The 20,974-nt window shown below is 43.8% G+C and overlaps 1 protein-coding gene across 1 annotated transcript in view; it reads left to right on the forward strand.

Annotated features, from left to right (window-relative positions):
• GCLC (glutamate-cysteine ligase catalytic subunit) overlaps nt 1-20,255 on the forward strand; it is a 33,822-nt gene extending 13,567 nt beyond the window's left edge. Inside the window, exons 2-16 of the mRNA XM_080934006.1 lie at nt 2,064-2,176; nt 3,208-3,390; nt 5,852-5,965; nt 7,387-7,445; nt 7,532-7,665; nt 11,454-11,528; nt 11,823-11,939; nt 12,555-12,693; nt 13,123-13,235; nt 13,668-13,760; nt 14,040-14,144; nt 17,502-17,583; nt 17,662-17,765; nt 17,833-17,953; nt 18,843-20,255. Coding sequence (XP_080790132.1) covers nt 2,064-2,176; nt 3,208-3,390; nt 5,852-5,965; nt 7,387-7,445; nt 7,532-7,665; nt 11,454-11,528; nt 11,823-11,939; nt 12,555-12,693; nt 13,123-13,235; nt 13,668-13,760; nt 14,040-14,144; nt 17,502-17,583; nt 17,662-17,765; nt 17,833-17,953; nt 18,843-19,054 — 1,764 coding nt within the window. The 3' untranslated portion in view covers nt 19,055-20,255. The remainder of the gene's footprint in view (nt 1-2,063; nt 2,177-3,207; nt 3,391-5,851; nt 5,966-7,386; nt 7,446-7,531; nt 7,666-11,453; nt 11,529-11,822; nt 11,940-12,554; nt 12,694-13,122; nt 13,236-13,667; nt 13,761-14,039; nt 14,145-17,501; nt 17,584-17,661; nt 17,766-17,832; nt 17,954-18,842) is intronic.
• The last annotated feature ends 719 nt before the right edge of the window (nt 20,256-20,974 follow it).

Below are 20,974 nucleotides of genomic sequence, written 5' to 3' on the forward strand. Positions count from 1 at the left end.
GTCTGTTGATGAGACTGGGAACTGTTGGTGTAGGAAATGTGACGGTGGGAAGCAGAGATCTTAAGACAGAGCCAAAAGCAGATGCAAACTTCCAGGTTCCCACTGACCTGCCTTTTCCAGCAGTAACTCTAATCCCACAGGTGCCACCATCTCTCCAAACAGTGCTAACCGGCTAGGGACCACATGTTCAAGCACCTGAGGCCATGGGGGGAGCATTTCACATTTAAACTGTAACGATAGGCTTAAAAGGTAAGATCTATGTATAAAAAAGTCCCGGGCAGCTTTTTCCTGTGCTCATTTGTACACAGCACACCTGTGGAGACAACAGTACTGATTCAGGGAGTGAGGTTCATGTACCCATCAGCTTCCAACAGTGATCAGCCGACAAGTCCTGGGTCTGGATGCTGTCTGGAAGCCTGTTATGGACAACCTTCCATGTTCTTCAGCCTTTGTTTTCACTACATTAACTGAGGGGTATAACATCTCATATTTTCATTTCACACGTAAATCATTGTCACCCATTCTTGACAGGAACCTAAGTCCATCATTTAAATAACTAGTAATATTAATTATAAGTGTTCTACTTGGTTGGTTGGGTGGCTGGTTTGTTTTCTTTTGTTTTCTAAACCACTGTGCCATTTCCTGTGGTTATAAATGTTCATCTTTCTGTATGTTTTAACTGGGGAAACAAAATAGCCTATTAAATGATTGCTTCTGCCTGGTGTGGGCGTATACCTGTACTTTATGCTAGGGAGGCTGTGGCAGGAGGATTTGATGCTGGCTTTGGCTACATGGTGAATTCAAAGATAGCTTGGGCAACTAAGTGAGACCCTGTCTAAAAAACAAAACGAGTAACAGCAAATGAATTTTGGAGTGGTGGCTTAAATGCCCAAGAATAGTGAGCGAAGCTCACATAACTAAAGAATAGGTACGGACAAACAACTGTAATCTCAGAAAAGAGCAGACAGGCTGCAGGCTGGTTTCTGGATAGATTTAAGATTGTGGTTCTGAGTTTATATGTGAAATGTCAAGAAAAGAAAGTAGATACACTCTTACCTACCTTTTCTTTCCTCTTTCCCCGTTTCCTTTAATAAAACTAGGCCAAGGCTGATTTTTATACACACACACACACACACACGTGCATGCACGCACACACAGGGCTGGTTTGTCTTGTGGGCCATCAGCTTGTCACATGTTCTCTATGACTGCTGTCTTTGAAGAGTCAGCTAAGCATTAGCTTGAATAACCCAGCCCCACAGCTTCTCATTAGACTAGGTAATAGGTATTTCATTTAAACCACAGATAGTGATTGATAATCTTAACCTTCCACACCAACTCTTGTTTTTAAAGCATGCTATATCAGAAAAAAAAGAAAAGCAAGCTCAAGTTGTACTCTGTCCACAAAAGTCTCTCTTGGGTATTTGACCTGTGTTTTTTTTTTTTTTTTTTTTTTTTTTTTTTTTTTTTTTTTTTTTTTTTTTATTTCTTTATTTTTGGATTAGGATTCTACCATGTGTAATAAATGCACCAGTGTGCCCTGCATTAGAAATTGTATGGCAGTACAGATCAAGGCTTAACTGTGCCGTGCCAAAACTAAATTGTTGGAGCCTCTAAAATAATGTATTTACGTTGGTGTGTTTGTGATTTTAACCCTTGAGAGAGGAGGGTGGGGAATTACAGGCATGTAGGAGGATCTGCCAGGAAGTGTGATCGCCCATGACTCATCTAGAGAGCCTCTGGACAGCTGGGAGACGAGCGGTGCACAAACGCTCTCAGCACTCAGCACTTGCCAAAATGAACATCTTGACTCTTCTGTGGGATGTGGAGCAGAGGAGAGGAAAAGGGATTGAAAAATGAGTTCTTGTCCTCTCCCCACAATGAACTGCAGATAGACCGGCCTCTGCGGGCTTTTGTGTTATGCAAAGGGCTGGTAGTACAAGCACATGTGGCTGTCCCCATTTTCGGTGACTCCTTTCCAACCTTTACATTTCTCTGCTCTGTTTCTGAAGGTCATGTTGAGTTGAAGTCTGGAAAGACATTAATCTCTTTATTACTTTCTACAGGTGGAATACATGTTGGTGTCCTTTGACCATGAAAATAGAAAAGTCCAGTTGTTACTGAATGGAGGAGATGTTCTTGAAACTCTGCAGGAGAAGGGGGAGAGGACAAACCCCAAGTAAGCTGATGCCCTCAAGTCTCAGCCTAGTGCTGCTGAGCCTTTGGGGTAACTAGGACATGGGCTCTTTTCTGGCTGTCTAGAAGGCAGGGCGACAGGGTAAGATGTGGGCTTGAGTCCCAAGTTAGAGTCCAGTTCTGGCTCATCTAGCGGGAAGGTGAGTGGCCTTGAACAACCCCTGTGTGCCTTAGTCTCCTCGTCTCTAAAGTGTGGCTAACAATCCTTATCTCACAGGCCCTTCAGAGTTCTCAGTACAGCCAGCTACAGTGTGGAGAGACGTTTCTTAGACACGGTTCTGAGATACGATTGGGATCCACAGCAGAGTCTCAGACAGAACTGGAGGCAGTTTTGTTTGGCAGCATGATGTTTAAGTCTTTCTTTCCTTGTTTCTCCCTCCCTCTCCCTCTCCCTCTCCCTCTCCCTCTCCCTCTCCCTCTCCCTCTCCCTTTCCTCATTCTCCTTCTTTTGTTTGCTTTTTTTGTTTGTTTGTTTTGTTTTTCAAAACAGGGTTTCTCTGAGTAGTCCTGGCTGTCCAAGAGCTCACTCTGTAAATCAAGCTGGTCTTGAACTTGGAGCTCTGCCTGCCTCTGCCTCTTAGTTGCTAGGTATTAAAGATGTGTGCTACTACATTTGACATTTTTTTTTTCCTGGTTAAATATTTCTTTACCTGGGAATACAGAGGGGCCAGGAATATCTACTCCTGGTTCATTTTCTCTTTGGTTCCTCTGGGAAGCTGCATTTGAGGACCTCGATGTTGAACTAGAAAGCCTGTAAGGCCTCTAGTTTCTTCCTTGTAAAGTGAGCTCACTTGTCCTGGACAGAATACCTATGTGCATTTCCAAAAACTTATAAATATTTTGAATTCAACACTTAGCAGTAGTTGAAAAGCTATGGAAAATGTATAGCTTTAATAAGGCTTTTATTCATCTGTGCCTAATATCTTTAACATTTTTAAAGCAACTTTTAAAATCTTCTAAAAATTGAGTGGACTATAGCAAAAGAATAAGCTGAAATTAAAATGACTTCTACAGCCACCCAACCCTGTGGAGACCAGAGTATGGCAGTTACATGATTGAAGGGACACCTGGCCAGCCCTATGGAGGGACAATGTCTGAGTTCAACACTGTGGAGGACAACATGAGGAAGCGCCGGAAGGAGGCTACTTCTGTATTAGGAGAGCATCAGGCTCTTTGCACGATAACTTCATTTCCCAGGTTAGTTTCTATGTCAACAAGTTCTAGCAGGAATATCAGACTGAGGTTAAGATGAAGGTAAATCATGACCTCATTCCCTCTACAAATCTTACACGTAAAGGAAGCTCATACTGTTGTACAGTACAGCGCTGTCATCTTCAGAGTTCACTTTAAGGAACTACTGCACAACTGAGTCACTCCCCAACCCCCACCAAATCTCATGTTTTAAATACAGTCTCGTGTTGGCTACCCTCACAGTTAACCGGGGGCGTGCGTGGCCCATGGGCTGTAGATTGGACTTGCCTGCTGACATTAGATGAACTCTTGCATTAGGGCTGCTGCAGAAATTACACAGCACCTTCAGTTGATGGTGGACGGTGCACTGGTAAGGACACACATGTGGACAGGGTTGGAATGACCCTGGGACTGGTGGCTGGTTGGCAGTGTGAGGAGAGTGTGGCTGTGGCCTACTGGGAGGGACTGTGGCAGCTGTATGTGCAGACACTCTAAAGGAGCTGTGGATCCCAACCCCCAGAGAGCCTTTGAACTTGGAGGGGGAGCATACTTTCACAATCTGGCAGATCTCTAGCACAAATAATCGAGATCACAGGGAGTAGGACCTTGGGGCACACTTGTTCCTAGAGTTCTCATGCCAGATACTGACCGAACAAGCTTGGTCACATTTGTATTTGCTGGAGACTTAGGGTTTGTCACCAGTAGCTATGCCAGTAAATACCAGTAAGTAAACATAGGGAACATGTTCTCAGATGGGATACGTGATATCCAGTATTAAGTATGATGCTCCTATGTAAGACTGGAGTTCTACTCATAAAGCTCAGTTATCTGTGCTGGATGTCTGCCTCTTCTGTCAAAATAGTATGGGGTGAGTGAGTATCCTTAGCCTTAAAGACTAAATTATTGTGATGCTGCTTTTTCTTCTGAGAGCATAGGCATTCAGAATCACACCATTGATCCTAGAAGGACATCATTTTAAATAAGAATTAATAGCTTTTAGTTCCCTATTGTCATTCCTACATACAGTCTTCCAAACCTTCAAGTCCATTGTCAGGTACTTAGAGATTCTGCGTGCATTGCCTGTCCAGACCCAGAGAGGTTTTGCTCTGAGGAGCTGAGGAGATAGCAGAAATTAATCAAATACCTATTCTATAAGTGTAATGATAAAATGAAGGAGTGGCATGGGGTGTGGATGTGGCAGTTGATTTTGGGGTAGAGGAAGACTTGTCCGAGAGAAAATGATTAGAGTGATGTCCAAAACTCTAGGAGTTCATAGGAGAGGGAGCGGAGGGATTCTGGGGGAAGAGGAGTCACAAAGACGACCTGGTGGGAAGTAGAAGAAAGGGAGCTACCCACTGTGACAGGGAGCTGGGCGGCAGGTAACTGGTCAGGCCGGGCAGGCAGTTGTGAACTTTGTTATTCTGAAAGCAATAGAGACTTTGGGAATCTTTGTAGCCCACATCTAGGCTGTTGGCATGAGAGCAGTGCATAGCAAGTGCCAAGGCATGCCAGGCCAGGGAAAGGGCACTCGCTGGGCACTCTTGTGGTAGCCTGGTTGGTGATAGGCAGTGACAGTGAGAAAATGAGGGGTCATAACGTGACGGAATCAGCTAACCTGCTGGAGGGTTGGAGACAGGTCCAGGGTAGTGCTATGGATGACTGGTGGGAAACCTTGGGATAACGGAGTAGCAGCCTGAGAACCAGGCTCTGGGTGTTGCTTGTCAACTTGGCAAACTTGGAAATGCACTATCTTACATTTTTCTTTCTCTCCTTAACATCGAGAGAGTTATACATCTCACCTCAGCAAACTAAGGTGGGGCAGGAGAAGGCAGCACAAAGCAGAAACATTTTTAGTCATTTAAGAATGTGCAGCACCGAAAGACAGTGTCTTCTGGGCCACAGAGTAAATGTCTTTGGTTAAACTCTACTGTGTATCTTGCCTTAGTTAATAGAACCTGTCCTATTTTGGAATTAGAACTCTTCATAAGACAGTAAGGTGGGGTCTTGGATATCAGAGGGTGCTCTAGTGTAAATTGGGGACATTGGAGGCACTGCTTAACCCTGAGGGACTTCTGAGATAGCAGAGGCAAAAACCAGAAGACCTGGTCCAGATCCATCAGGAGGTTGGAACAATGTAGTGAACAGGGTTGGAGGTAATTTTAAACGTTTACATGGCTAGTGAAGAGCAGTTTCAAAGCTGTGCAGAGCATCTGAACCTCAGCAGCGTAACCAAGGAGCTCACTCAGGCCTTGGGGGAAGCTGAGTAACTGTTCCTAGATGCTGAGTGGAGTCAGGATAGTACAGAGAAGGCTCATAAAGGGGCCAGCACTTACATTGGTTTGGAAACACTGCTCCACCCTCTAGAATAATGGAAATGAGGTGTTTTTAAACATTTGCAAATAATGGTGAGATGCAGCTAACTAGTTCTGAAGCAGTTTCTTACCTATCCCTTCTCAATTGGTTGCAGGCTAGGCTGCCCTGGATTCACATTGCCAGAGCACAGACCTAACCCAGAGGAAGGAGGCGCATCCAAGTCCCTCTTCTTTCCAGACGAAGCCATAAACAAGCACCCCCGCTTCGGGTGAGTGAGGCTCAGACTCTGCGGTCTGGGGTACAGTATTAGGTCTGTGAATTTCTCTCAAGCATGTGTTGGATTCGGAGGAGACGGTACACATATATCTGCTTATGTGGCTTCCTACATACAGGTTTGCTTTGCCCATTTCAGAGCCATCCTTAAACTCCTTGGCTCCTTTCCTCCTCTTTAGTTTTCAGTCCTGAGTCTGCAAACATGCCTTGGGAGATTTCTGTTGCCTGTTCCCTTCCCTCTCTAAGTTACTGTTGGGATCTGTCATCACCTGTGTGACTGTCTGACAAGGTCAGGTGTAGACAGCACTTAGCATAGGCTCTCCCTGTATCTAGGTCTGTAGTTTTAGTTGCTTCAGTCCTGCACCATCTTGATCTTCTTGGCTTTATTTCTGTGGGCTCGCCTATATTGAAAAGAAGCTCCTGACCCAACATGAGGGACGCTAGGAACTCTCAGCTTATTCCTTTTCCAGGCTCCCACCTTTCTCACATTCAGAGTCTTTGTAAGGATAGACAAAGACTGACCGACTTGTTTATTTGAGACAGGGACTGCCATTTGTTCCTTCTTTTATTTGCTTGTTTGTTTACCTTACTTATAGCAGGGTCTGTCTATGAAGCCTTGGCTATCCTGGAACTCACTATATAGACTAGGTTGGCCTCAAACTCACAAAGATCCTCCTGCCTGACTCTCTAGTACTGGAATTAAAGAACATTGTTTAAAAAGAAAATGCTGAGCTGCTGTGACAGATGGATCATGACAACTATAAAAGCTACCCGAGAGTCCCTCATGGAAAAGACTGAGGTTCAAAAGCATCCAAACGTCAGTCCCAGCACTGGCAGCCTAATAGCCTTGCTAACACGAAATAAGTAAACCTTGTTTCATGGTTTATCGAACCTCATCCATCTAAAGTGTGGCTGTAAATCAGTTTCAAATATCTGAGAAGAATTTTTTTTCCTTTCTTTATGCTGTTAAAATTGTGTGTTTGAAATAGGACCAGTCACTGCAAGTGTTTGGTAGCCATAATGTATGGATCAGGTGAGAATCAGGCTTAGTGTTTTGGGATTAGGGAACTAAGACTCCAGTGATAACCAAAACCTAAGTTCTTAAATTTGATTAAAACCATTGGGGTTTTCTTGAAAAATGTTAGAATTAGTCAGACTGTGGCTGCCCATGAGCACCTGAGCTGACTTAGGTTATTAATAGGTGAGCAAGAAGGAATGCCCCCGCAGCCCCAGAGTGAAGGAACTGCTGCTTACCAATCCTCTTTCAGGAAACCCTTAGGGTAGCATGTCGAGTGTGCCATGAGGCTGCCTTGGAGTTTTAGTTTGAGGTAGGGTTCAGTTCCGTTTCTTTCAGTGTGCTCAAATTCTAATGTGGCAGTTTTTGGGTGACCTGTTCTTTTTGTTTGGTTGTTTTAGTACTCTAACAAGAAACATCCGGCATCGGAGAGGAGAAAAGGTTGTCATCAATGTGCCAAGTACGTCTGTGCGGGGTGGGTCGGGGGCAGGCAGCCTGTCCAACTGTCATCTTGATTCACAACTCTTCCTCTTTTAATTAATACAGTATTCAAGGACAAGAATACACCGTCTCCATTTGTAGAAATATTTCCTGAAGATGAGGAGGCTTCAAAGGCATCTCAACCAGACCATATCTATATGGACGCCATGGGATTTGGGATGGGCAACTGCTGTCTTCAGGTATAGCCTCTATTGCACAGAGGCTAAGTGTCCTCTTCATTATCAAGTGTCTTGTTTAAAGTCACCTTCTACCCTGATTCAAAAGATTCATGCCTTCTGAAGAATGGTGTTGCTTTAGTAAAATCTCTTATAGCTGTCTTTTGACTAAGATTTCAGTTTACCACAAAGGTGTATGGTTGTTACTAAACTTAGTATCTGTTGTTAAAGTATTTGTGAATGTCCTTTGTAGATGCCTGATTTTTTACTGCCATCTAGTGACAGCCTTTGAGGATGTTAGACAAGGATCAATCTCTATTTCTGAAAATGATCTGATGGGAGAATCCCGTGACTTTATTTGACATTTAAATTTTTATTCCTGTGCAATGCTACCTGGTGGTTTAAAAGAAATAAATACTTAACAGCTTTTGCCTTGCGCCTGGCTAAGTTGCACAAGAGATACAATAGTATTTCTCTGTTCACACAATTAAAATTTTTGTTGGGCCTAATGAAGTAACTGATGGTCTCCAGCAGGGACTGTGCTAGGCTGCCTCAGGAGCAGTGCGGAGTGCAGCGCCCCAGCCCACACAGGCCTATGGTTGACTCTGCCCTCCTGCCCTGCTCCATGCTTGGCTGGCTCAGTTTTGTTAAACTGACTGTAGCCTCAGCACAAAGGACACAAAGCTCAGCATTCTTTTCTCAGGGCCTCAGCTGTACACACAGTTGTCACATAAGCCTCTTGACTGTTATTTTTAAATCTACAGATAATTCAGATTTAATACCCAAGTCAGACTTTCCCATGCCGTATGTTTCTATAACATGATAAAGGAAAAGGTTTAAGTAGGGTCAGATATGTGCCCTCCAAAGAGAAGCCAGAATGTTCCCTTAGAAATGGTCACACATCATTTAAAATGAGGCTGACTTTTGACTGCGTTACCTGCTTTCTTATCTTAAAAACAAACATTTCTGGAATGAACCTTTAAGCTGTAGCATGGCTTCAGTGTCCTGGGTGTGTCCCGGGAACCCAGCCCTTTCTCGGCTTAGTATTGGTCTGTCTGGGCTGCTCAGAGCAGTAGTCTGTCTTGAGATACTTGATTCATGCAAATAAGTGAGTCCTACTGGTGGGGACAAGCATTTGCGTGTGTGAATATTCTTTCTATATTACGGCATGAGTTTAGCACTTCCCCCAGCATATCCAGTTCAAAAAGTAGTGACCGATCATCAAGACGTGATAAATAAGATGAACTCACAAGTAGCTACAAAAGTCCTGCCTTATATCTTCTGACCAGGACCTGAAGGAACTATTAATTATAGAAAAAAACACACACACACAAAAAAGATAGAAAGTAATTGTTTTAGTTAATGGTAGACTTAACCGAACAAAATGAAACTCCTCCAAATTTGTGGGCTTTCTGAGTGCTACAGTGCTCACCTCTGAGCCCAGTGCTACAGAAGGCTTGTGAGTTTAGGCCAGCCTGAGCTCCATGGCTGGACCATCTCAAAGAAAAACAAATCTTTACTACTTGGGGGTTTTGAGAAGCACTTAATAAACAGAAGGCCATGGCCTGCTATGGATTTTTTTTTCTACTTAAAGTTTCAAAACTGGATTCTCAGCAAATTTCAGATTTGGTGTCTAATGTCCATGTTTCCGTAGGTCCTCCTTTGCCTCTCTCAGTGTCAGTGATATTTCTTCCTATGTGATCTCTTGGGTAGCAGAAGCTAGGGCTCTATGTTTTTACCTTTGTTAGAGGATCAGAGCTCCATCTACAGCGTGTTCTGCTTGATTTGGTGCACATAGTGTCTCGGCTCTAGAGCCAGGAAGGAGGTAATGGAATTTACTTAAGGCTACTGTTCAATCATCCTCTTTCCTTCATGACCTTCTGTCAGTTTAGTAAGTAGGTGACAAACACTGCCCCACATTCTTGGGACAGAAAACATCGGGACAGAGTTCTGGTGATAGGACTGCAGACAGTGAGCCGGGCTCTGCTTATCCAGTTCCGTTCCTCAGGCAGTGTCCACAAGGGTCACTCATTGGCCTGGAACTAACAAGCCCTAGGAATCTGCCTGTCTTTGCCTCCCCAGCTCCAAGACTTTAAACATATGCCACCACACCCCACTTTTGGTGGGGGTTCTAGGGATCAAAGTGCTAACAAGGTAAACAAACAGTTTCCCTTCTCAGCTGTCTCCCTGGCCTCAAATTGTTTCTAAGTCTCATGGATGCCTCGATGCCTCGTCTTACTTATCAGTGCCCTTATCTCCAGCTCTCTGCCATTTTCTGTAACATTTGAAACTTTTCTTTCTTAATGACTACAACATAGCTTCACATTGTCTTAATCTGTAGTGGCTACTGAAATGTCATTATTTAAAGTGTTACTTTAGCATTAACATGGAAACTACAGAGAGATCAGGACACTGAGTTATTTAAATAATTGTTGCAGAAGTCAGTTGCCATATATAATTCAGCGGGTGTGTCCCCCATGGAACTTGTTTGATGCAATAAGGGACAGCTGAGATACATAGTTAAGCTTCTAGAAACAAGAGCCGTAACAGGAGCACTGAGATTCTTAATAGTGTTCTCATCAGCCACTGTTACCTCAAGGTTTAAGCACACCAGTTATTTCCTGCATCAGGACCAAACTCAAACTGTCATGATTGAATGGTCATAATGAAGGAAGTTAAACTGTTTTTAGTATTTCTTATGACAGTTGTGCTGTTTTTACAAAATGTAGTCCATCACTACCACCCTTCCCCGTGAAGGAACGCAAGACTTTGCTTCTTTGGGGTTGTTATTTTAGAGGATGTGTTAACCAATGTGACTTTCCTATAATTTTCTGGTGCCTACTTGCCCCTTGTGAGGGGATTTCCTAGGTAATCTTCCTGAACTTGGGGCATTGTTAGAACATACACTCCAACGCAGACTCTGAAGTTTAGTTCAGAGCCTTGGACGTAGCTGCCTCCAGGACTTTTCATCTGCTAACATCCATTAACCTCGCATCACAGCACATGCATCTGTACCACTTACTCTCTAGCCTCCTCTTCCTTCATGCCCTGGGACAGCCAACAAAGTCTCCACCATGCTGTCCACTGGTCTCCAGAGCCTACCTGCTTCAATTCTGGCACACCCCTTCTGCTAGCCTTGAGCTTTCTCCTTCTCAGACCAGTGATTTCACTCTAATCCCTTCTGGCCTTACCCCTTCCACATACCCAACCACCTGCCCGTGCTTGGAAACACACCAGATACACCCCTCCAGTGTACTTGGAAATACACCAGATACACCCCTCCAGTGTACTTGGAAACACACCAGATACACCCCTCCAGTGTACTTGGAAATACATGAGATGCACCCCTCCAGTGTACTTGGAAACACACCAGATCAGATACACCCCTCCAGTGTACTTGGAAACACACCAGATCAGATACACCCCTCCAGTGTACTTGGAAACACACCAGATACACCCCTCCAGTGTACTCAGAGCTGCCCTTCTTTATCCCAAAGTGTGTGTAAGCCCTCTACTATTGGAAGCCAAGAGGCCGAAGCTGCGCTGCCTTGTCGGAGTCTCTCTTCTCTTTCCTGGCTTGACAGTGGCTTTGGCTTACACTGGTGTTTATGAGTTGTCCTTATGCAATGGGACATGATTACATACCATTTTCTGCTCACATTCACCCAAGACAATTTGTAAGCCAAGGTCATACCTGAAGCCTTCATGTCTGTGACATGACCGTCCTCTTTTCTCCACCCCCTGTCCTCAGACTTGCTGCTTCTGGGCCGGATAATGACTATATTGTTTTAATAATCTCCGTTCTCAAACAGGTGACTTTCCAAGCCTGCAGCATATCTGAGGCAAGATACCTTTATGATCAGCTGGCCACTATCTGCCCAATTGTTGTAAGTAGAAAGGATGTCTTTCTTTAAATACGTCTTTGTAGAAAAAGAACAATATTCTTTATTGTTGCTAGTACTTCGTTTGAGTATGACCATTCTTTCTCCCTCTGCTGGTGTGTCTTCATGCTGTAGAAGGGTGGTCGTAATGAGTACAGGACTTGGAGTTCTTTCTTGTACATTCTATTTATAAAACAGTAGCTTGTAGTACATACAAGTGGAACATCAAGGATGATGAGTGGGTGGAGCCTTCTCTGTGTACGCCACACTTTGACCCTCATTGCGATCTTGTGTTTTTAGATGGCTTTGAGTGCTGCAGCTCCATTTTACCGAGGCTACGTGTCAGACATTGATTGTCGCTGGGGAGTGATTTCTGCATCTGTAGATGATAGAACACGGGAGGAGAGAGGACTGGAGGTAGGAATGGTTTTTTTTTTTTTTTTTTTTAACCTTAATAGATCTTAATAGCTTCTTTTAAGAACACTGTCCATTTGTGTTGTAGCAGTCACACTGACAGCTGTTTTACCAAGGGCTCTAGCCACCACTTTATACCTGGTAGTTTCTGCTAGGAAGTTGGGTGATTTTCTCATTTGAAGGCTTTAGGCTTTGCCCTGTAAGGTCAGGTTAGCATTATTAACATTTCTTGTTAATGCTGAATGATAGTAAGGTGTCCTTTTAACTCCGAGCTCCCGGAGCTGAATCACATCAAAGAACCATGTATCCAGCTTTATCCTGGGAAAGACTTAAGGACAAGGACCTGGCTGGACATCAGTATTCTTAAAGGCTTCCACAAAGGACATCTCCACTAAGGATATGTCTGCTCTGGCCCTTTCATAATTATTCACAAATTGTTGAACATATTCTATAATTTTGTTGTTATGTATGAAAGAGAAAGGGTTGGAGTAAACATGTACCTCAGCATATGTATAGAGGTCAGAGGACAATATTGTACGTCTGTGGGTCCCCAGGCAAGTATGCTTCTGCACAGTTAATTACCTGGCTGTTAATGTCAGATGATTTCTACTGTTTCAGCCTCTGAAGCACAATCGCTTTAGGATCAGTAAATCTCGGTACGACTCAATAGATAGCTACCTGTCTAAGTGTGGGGAGAAGTACAATGACATCGACCTGACCATCGACACGGAGATCTACGAGCAGCTCTTGGAGGAAGGTGAGCAGCGTTCCCTCGTGCCTACATGTTCATATGTGCACCTTTTGTTCTTCAAAGCGCTTTAAACTTTTTGCTGACTCCTGGTCTGGTTTCTGTTTTTAGTGTGAAGTCTCTAACTTTTCTTATGAGGCTGCTTGTTCCTAAAGTTTCAAGTTCCAAATACTTGTGAGATCTTCTTGACTTTTAGCAAAAGGAACTTGTTGGAGCTCTGTATCTAGGTCCACACCAGTGCCCAGCAGGCATTGTGTGAGGAGTGAGTAAACTCCGAGTCTTCCCCAGTGTCCGTAGGATAAAACCCTGGGCAAGGTGAGAGCACTGAACCACCCAGCCATTCCTAAGCTTCTAGACCCTTTCTTCAGTCTGTGGACTTAGAAATTCTGTGTGGTGCTTTGCCCTTTGCAGTTAGTCCCCTGCGGTCTGTCTTTGCAGGCATTGATCATCTGCTGGCACAGCATGTTGCACATCTCTTTATTAGAGACCCACTCACCCTGTTTGAAGAGAAAATACACCTGGACGATGCCAATGAGTCTGACCACTTTGAGGTATCTCCCATTCAAACGTGTTTCACTTTATAAACTAAAGGTTTCTTTCTGTGCCTTTGAGGATTAGTGACAGGAACATGTCTTCCATTACCTAGTGCAATACAGAATTAAGAAAAATTAAAGGAAGAATTTAAAGTGCTTCCATGACTCTTCCTAGTAACCTCTCAATCCTGTGAAACTAAACACCAACAGCGCAGAAATAAATGTTGCAGATGTATCCTGACTTCCAGGAAACACCCTGTTCTCTCATAGGTCACATTCGGCAAAGCATTTATGTTGTTAACTTTTTTTTGTTTTTGGATTTGTAAACTGGGGAGTTTAAGGTATGGGTGGACAGTGAACAGTTTTCGTCCCCAATTAAATACATGTAACCTAAATGTGTCCTAAATGTGTGGAAAGTTGGTTTTATCCTCTTTCTTTTTGCTGTTATAGAATATCCAGTCCACAAACTGGCAGACAATGAGGTTTAAGCCTCCTCCTCCAAATTCAGACATTGGATGGAGAGTAGAGTTTCGACCAATGGAGGTGAGATACATGCTTCTGCTCAGAAGCTCCCTCTGGCTGCCCCCACCCTTCCAGGGCTCTTAGAGGGCTCTGAGTTTATTCGAAAGCAGGAAGAATCCAAACTTGCCCATGGATAGCAACTTGAAAAGCCCCTGGGAACTGATACCAGAGTGTGGACCTGGATAGGGAACCTTCAGCATCAGCTGGGAAAGATGAAGTGCTTGGGAATAATCCAATCTGAGGGCTAATGAGGGGAGCCTGGGCAGTCAGCGGGTTCCTAACGTTTCTGGTCTTCTACAGGTGCAGTTAACAGACTTTGAGAACTCTGCCTATGTGGTATTTGTGGTACTGCTTACCAGGGTGATCCTCTCATACAAACTAGACTTTCTCATCCCACTGTCCAAGGTAAAGATGGGTGTGCGTACGTGGACGAACATAGACAATGTAAATGCAATTACTTGTTTGAATTCAATCTTTACATAAAGTTATTTTACTCATCAGAATAAATTGTCTCTACTTAGACTCTGATTTTCCTTGCAAGTCTAAATCTAAGGTTTTGTTTAAAAATTATGGTGAGGTGGTCCCACAAACTGGAGCTATCTCCCTGATAATCCCATTGGTCGGTTTATGATATCAAAATTAAAGTGACTGGTAGGCTTGCTGGTAGAATTCAGGGAAGGTTTCAGTGCAACCAAACTTAGCATGTTTGTGGAGAATGTGGTGGCATGGATTACCAAAGTAAGAGTTTCACGTCCCCACCCCACGGTGAACAGAGCTTTCTGGAGGAAGTTGGCCAGCAAAGCATTTGAGCATCTCCTTGCTTAGGCCACAAAGCTGTGTAATCTGGAGACGCCCTCAAGGTGGTTAACACCATGAACGTGGGGCGACTGTCCTCTTGACATCTGATGCAGAGGAGAGACAGCTAAACGGGAGGCTCTGCTGCTGTGGTCTCCTGTGAAGTAAGGCTGCAAGAGTTTGGAGGCAGCTTTGTCAGAAACCCGGGAGGGATTCTAGAGGTTTCTGTAGTCTGTAGATATGAAAGTCCATGTGAGCTACACACCAGGCTTCTGTTTGTGAACACGAGTACATGTCCCAAAGCTGGCAGAAAAATTAAGAAAAAGTATCGCTAAGAGAGGAGGCCTCACTTAGTTCTCAGTGAATCCATTAACTCCAGAAACCAAAGCCAGGTTTCTATCCTAGCAGAAATGTTCTGAACAGGACACAGGGGCGGGGGTGGGGTTGCTTCTTCACTGAATTTAATGCCCAAGAGATGGAAAGAGCGCTGTTTGTGGTCCCTTCTCAGCCAAATGGTTTCTGTGTTCTGTGTGATTTAGTGCGTGTCCTAGTTTGCTTTCTGTGAGTGTGATGAACACTGACCAAAAGCAGCTTAGGGAGAGAACAGTTGTCCTCTGACGACCACATGTATATTATGTAGCACATGTGTGGCCCCAGCGCTCCACACACTCTAAATAAGTAAATAAATAATTTGAATTAAAAATAAGACATCTAGGAGTATAGCTCAGTGGCAGAGCCCTTGTCTGATATGTTAGTGATTCTGACCATAACAAAGAAAAAGACAAAAATACAAAGCTGTTAGTCATCAGTGCCAGCGTACAACAGTGCACCTAAGCTCTCTAGCACTTGGGAAGCTAACAAGTTCAAGTCCATTTTGGCTTCATAAGCAAGAACCTGTGTCAAACATAAAAAGTAAATAAGCAAACAGTATGAAATGAGTATTTGTTAATTCTAAAGGACTGTCTCAAGAGCAAGCAAACAATGAGAAAACATCTTAGTATTGTAAAAGTGCAGTGAGGACACCCCCCAACAGGGGAAGACAAACGAGGACAGACACAAACATGGAAAGATGACTGCAGTCAAGACACTTGCCTCCAAGCCTGGTGACCTCAGGTAGATCCAGGACCCATGTGGTAGTAGGAGAGAGCTGACTCCCACATGAGTTGTCTTCTGACACAAAGATAAATGAATCTGAAGATCTTAGGAAGAGACAGGTGACATCAGATTGCCATATTCTGTGTTGCTTATGTAAGGTATTCCCAAACCAAGGACAAACGCTGAAAATGAGAGTAATGATGGCCTTTTGAAATGAGAACAGGAATGAGCAGGTGTCACACAACACAGAGTGTGAGGTAGGCAGTCAGGTGGCTGGAGGTAGCCATGCTGACTGCTCATCCAAGAGATGCAGCAATGGCACTGGCTGTCTGCACAGCACACTGCAGTGACATTGTTAGAGGCATTTAATGTGGTGGACAGTAAATGCATGAGATAGGAAAGAAATAAATAAGCTGTTTATTCTGTGGACAGGTTGCTTATGGTCTCAGTGCTTCCTTCCACATAGAGAATAGAGCCCTATAGGTCCCTAACAGGTGAACCGCTAAGACTTATAATCAATCACAGGCTGAAGAGCTGTAGAGAATTAAATGATGTGTTAACAAGTTTAGTTGTGTAGGTTACGTCAGATATGTCATGCCAAAGAGCATCTTTTGTTCACATGCCTTGAAGATTGAAAAAAATCAATAAAAAAAAAACTTCACTTCTCAAAAATAGATATTATCTGAAATGTATTCCCACTAAAAGTCAACAAAATAATACTGAAGGAAACAGTCCCCTATTTTTTTGAAGTGTCTTTCCTCATAGATCTTGAAGTAAGCTGAAACTTAAATGACCGATGGGCAGGAAGGTTAATGGTGAGAATGTTCCTGGAACAAAACTAGTAAAAACCAAGTATAAGCCCAAGCTTAGAGCTGCCCACAGCCACAGTTGCATTCAGCCCATTATTTGAGTGTGTCCCTGCATGTGTCTAGATATTCACAAGGTCTTCTCATTATCCCTTTAAAAGCATCGAGGAGTAACAACAGGGTTCTCTCCATAACGAATGTGGAACGAGGTTAAATAATCACAGACTTTGTAACCAGGCTGAAGAATGGCTCACTGGGCAAAGTGCAGCTCCTCTGCATCCTTCAAGCATGGTGTGGCGGTGGCGCACTGGTGGAGCCTGAGCTCTGCAGGTGGGGACAGGCTCAGTGGCCAGCCAGTCTCCCAAGTTCAGAAAGAGGCTGTGATTGAGAAAGGCACCCTAACATCCACTGTGGACCCCACCGTGGCCTCCAGCTTGTGCTTGTACTATATACTGAGGCTGCATGTAAGCTCGTGTTACAGAGAGCTCGAGGGGCCACCCAGTTGTTAAGAGCAGTGACTAAACAGAGAACCCAGGTTCAATTCCCAGTACCCACATGAGGGCTCACAACCATCTGAAATTTTAGTCCCATGGGATCTGATGTCCTCTTCTACCCTCAAGAGCACTGCACAAACATGGTGGACAGACATGCTTGCAGACAAAACACCCATAGAATAAGGAAAAAACATAAAAATAACATTATAGAAAATTTTAAAATTTATTGGAGAAATTGAGAATTCATGAATGAGAGCTACCAGGTAGGCAAATGGCATTGGTGACTCTGCCCATGGTGGGCTGCCGCTACCCAGTACTGAGGAACCTAATAGTTCCTGCCCCTTTGTTCATTTAAGCAAGGCAGGGCTAGGGAGAACACCAACTTTAAAACCAACAGAACCAGGATCTTCAGGCATTTTCTGTTTGGTTTGGTTTGGTTTGTAAAGTAAGTTTCCCTTAAATTCCCATTGTTTGCACAGATGCTCTGTGATGAGGGCTGAGTGGAGTGATGCAGGCTCTGACTTGTTCGATCCGATGTGTTCTGACTTGGTCCTGACTCCTCTTCTCATTAGGTTGACGAGAACATGAAAGTGGCACAGAAGCGAGATGCTGTCTTGCAGGGGATGTTTTATTTCAGGAAAGACATTTGCAAAGGTATCACATGTTCAGGGTTCTAGGGTCAGTTTATGCTGAACAAGCTGCTGAGGCTCATCTTCTCCCCTTGGTTGGCAGGTGGCAGTGCTGTGGTGGATGGACGTAGCAAGGCCCAGACCAGCTCTGAGCCAGCTGCAGAGGAGTACACTCTCATGAGCATAGACACCATCATCAATGGGAAGGTACGGCCTGATGGGCTCTGCACTCTGAATGCCAACTGGCAGGGTTTATAACGTGTTCTTCTTGTAGGAAGGGGTGTTTCCTGGGCTTATCCCCATTCTGAACTCCTATCTTGAGAACATGGAAGTCGATGTGGACACCCGATGCAGTATTCTGAACTACCTAAAGCTAATTAAGAAGAGAGCATCTGGTACAGTACAATAATTTCCTTCTCTTTCCTTTTGTCTGACTCCTTATGATGTTTGCTTCTGTAACATGCTTGACAGTATGTCACACTTTATCCATGCTCGTTTTCCCACATTTGACTAAGGCTACAGTTGCATATTCCTTACAATCTTAGGACTGAATTGAGAGAGCTTTTTTTTCCTTTACTGGCTCATGAAATGGTGATGTGTTTTTAAAATGTGGCGTCTTCAGTGAGATGTGGTGACTGCAGTGTCAGTCCAGTGTCACCTGTGTCTATTGCACATCACTGTTAGCTTTTGTCAGGCTGAGTGCCCATGGCTCAATCAGGCTGTGCCGCTGACGTGTGCACCTGGCAGCTCCTGTACAGTGCCTCCCCCAACCCCAGGCCCTTTCCTTGTCAGTTTTAAGATCTCATTTACAGGGCCTCACTGGCCTTGCTGGTACTTAACATAGAGAAACCTCAGTGCAGATGCTAACAACATCTGGACAAATGTCATCTGTAAGCATATTACCTCCAGGATGTTGTATCTGGCTTCCCTTTTATCCTCATACTCATCCCTGGAGGGACCCTAGAGTCCTTTGAAGTAGTTGCATGATGGCAGCATGTAGAGCCCTTAGCCCTCCGGCCAATGGGGAGGAGCCCGGCTCTTACGAGTGCTGACTCTGTCTCTTAAGAGCTGGTAGTATCATGGGTGTGTGCACCCATGCGTGAGTTTCTTACTATTCTGCAGCCTGCCATTTGTCCCCAGCGGGAATCCTTTGAATATGATAAAAGCCTGTCTCCCAGCCCTTACCGTGTGATACTCCCAGTTCATGCTGATCTCATTTTAGAGGCATGTATTCACTAGTCATTAAATAGCTGCTTCTTAAAACACCTATTTTTTCTTCTTCAGGAGAACTAATGACTGTTGCCAGGTGGATGAGAGAGTTTATCGCAAACCACCCTGACTACAGGCAAGACAGTGTAATAACTGACGAGATCAACTACAGCCTAATGTTGAAATGCAACCAGATTGCAAATGAATTGTGTGAATGTCCAGAGTTACTTGGATCGGGCTTTAGAAAAGCAAAGTATAGTGGAGGTAAAAGCGAGCCTTCAGACTAGACATCCAGCAGCAAGAGGTTGTGTCGCTGCTCAGTGGGTGGCAGGTGCAGCCCTGACTCCTGGCCATTCAGATGCTTTGAAGACCAAGATGGCCTGTATTGTTTCTGTACCAGTTATCTGCAAGTGACTAGAAGCTTCCTTCAGTAGGTAAATCTGAGTTTGTACATGTATATACTGAAGTATTTTTATGATTAACGATGTATTTTAATAACATTGTATCTAAAGTCATAGTGAACTGGCTTGTACATTTTTGAATTTTTACTCTGGAGCAACTACTGTCTAAGCAGTTTTGTAAATGTAATTGTATAATAATACGTGCATTCCAGAGTTTCAAATGTTTACTGTAAATCTTCTTTTAATACTACCTGGGACCTGATTCACTGAAATTTATTTTAAAAACAAAGCAATGCTTTCTCGTACCTGTTCTTGAGTCGCCTCTTGCTATGGACGTAATGTCTCTGGACTGCATGGGCGCCTCCAAGGGCGAGGCACTGTGTACGGTGCCTCCTTTCTAGAGCAGCCCCCCTCTCGTCGCTGAACTCTGCTAGCTCTTAGAGAAGAAACTACTGTAGGATTTGACAAAATATACAGACTCAGAGAGTATTTAGTTGCATCTGAAAAGAAAGATCATTTTCTTCTATGCACACCCAGAGCTCTGACAAATGGTCTGCTTTTCATGACCATTGCCTGTCTGACCTCTGCTGACCAGCAGTGCAGCAGCCAAGGTTTCCTGCCCTTTCTCTAGTTTGTGTAGCAGATTGGCAGGCTGTCTCCTAGCAGCCATTCATTTCCTTCCAGATTTCCCTGGGGAGTAATCTGCATCCTGCTTACTTTCTCTATAAAACTCACAAACCAATCATGAAATGCACTAATTTTTGTGAATCAGGACCCTAAATGTTTAATTGTAAATAATTTGTTTCACAGATTGCTTTAGCTTCGTGTTATCTTTTTAACTATTAACTAAGTTTAACTACTTCTAAGATAACTGTACTGTAGATTAAGCCAAGCTTACAGATATAAATATTTACACTGTCATGCTAATTTTGAAAGATTGCAATAAAGCTGTTTCAGCTTAGAGCTTTAAATACTAGAGTCGGCTCTCCATCTCATTTACTCTGGAAAGCCAAAGAAAGCCTTTTTTCTACAACTCTCTTATGTAAATTACTTGTAAAAAGGATAAAATGTTCATGGTATGGGAAAATAAAAGATCTGGATTCATATTCAAAGGTAGTGTGTGTATGAGTGGTGTCCGGATGTTTAGTTTGGATTGGGGGCGTTGCTGTTTCAGGTTTTGTTTGTATTTTTAACTGTCACCCAGCTGCTGGCTTGTAGCCACTGTAGTCTGGCCTTGAACTCACAGAGACCCACCTGCCTCAATACTGTCAAAAGCATGAGCCTGTATGCCTGGCCTTGGTTGGGAGGATTTTCTCGAGACCATATTGTGTGATGTCACCTCATCATTGGCTCTCCGATCTAAGAGGAGGACTAAGACAGATGGAGCTCCTCCGTAACTTTCTCACAAGACCTCAACTGTGGCTCACGAACTGCTTTGCCTAGGAAAGTGACTTTTTCTTTTACTCTTAGGCAGCCTTGTGCCACCAGGCTAGTGATGGCCTGGATAATGTAGTCTATACTGGAGTCTATATGGAGGAGCCCTTTCAACATGTCTGCACCCCTACCCCATCCCCTCACACACACCAAGAGTTCATGGAGTATGTTTTTGTTGGTCCTTCACGTGTACAAAGCATAGACAAGTACAGCCTAGACATAAAGGAGAGACTCAGGACCAATAGCTCAAGAGTTATTTTCAAAATAGTGCTCACTTCAGGCAAAGGAAGCACAAAAGGACTTTATTTTGCTCAGGGACCTCATTCAGAAAAATACTTCAGGGACATTTCCAAGCATGCTCCCTTTAAGGTG

Source organism: Micromys minutus, assembly GCF_963924665.1.
Source record: "Micromys minutus genome assembly, chromosome: 21".
NCBI lineage: Eukaryota > Metazoa > Chordata > Mammalia > Rodentia > Muridae > Micromys > Micromys minutus.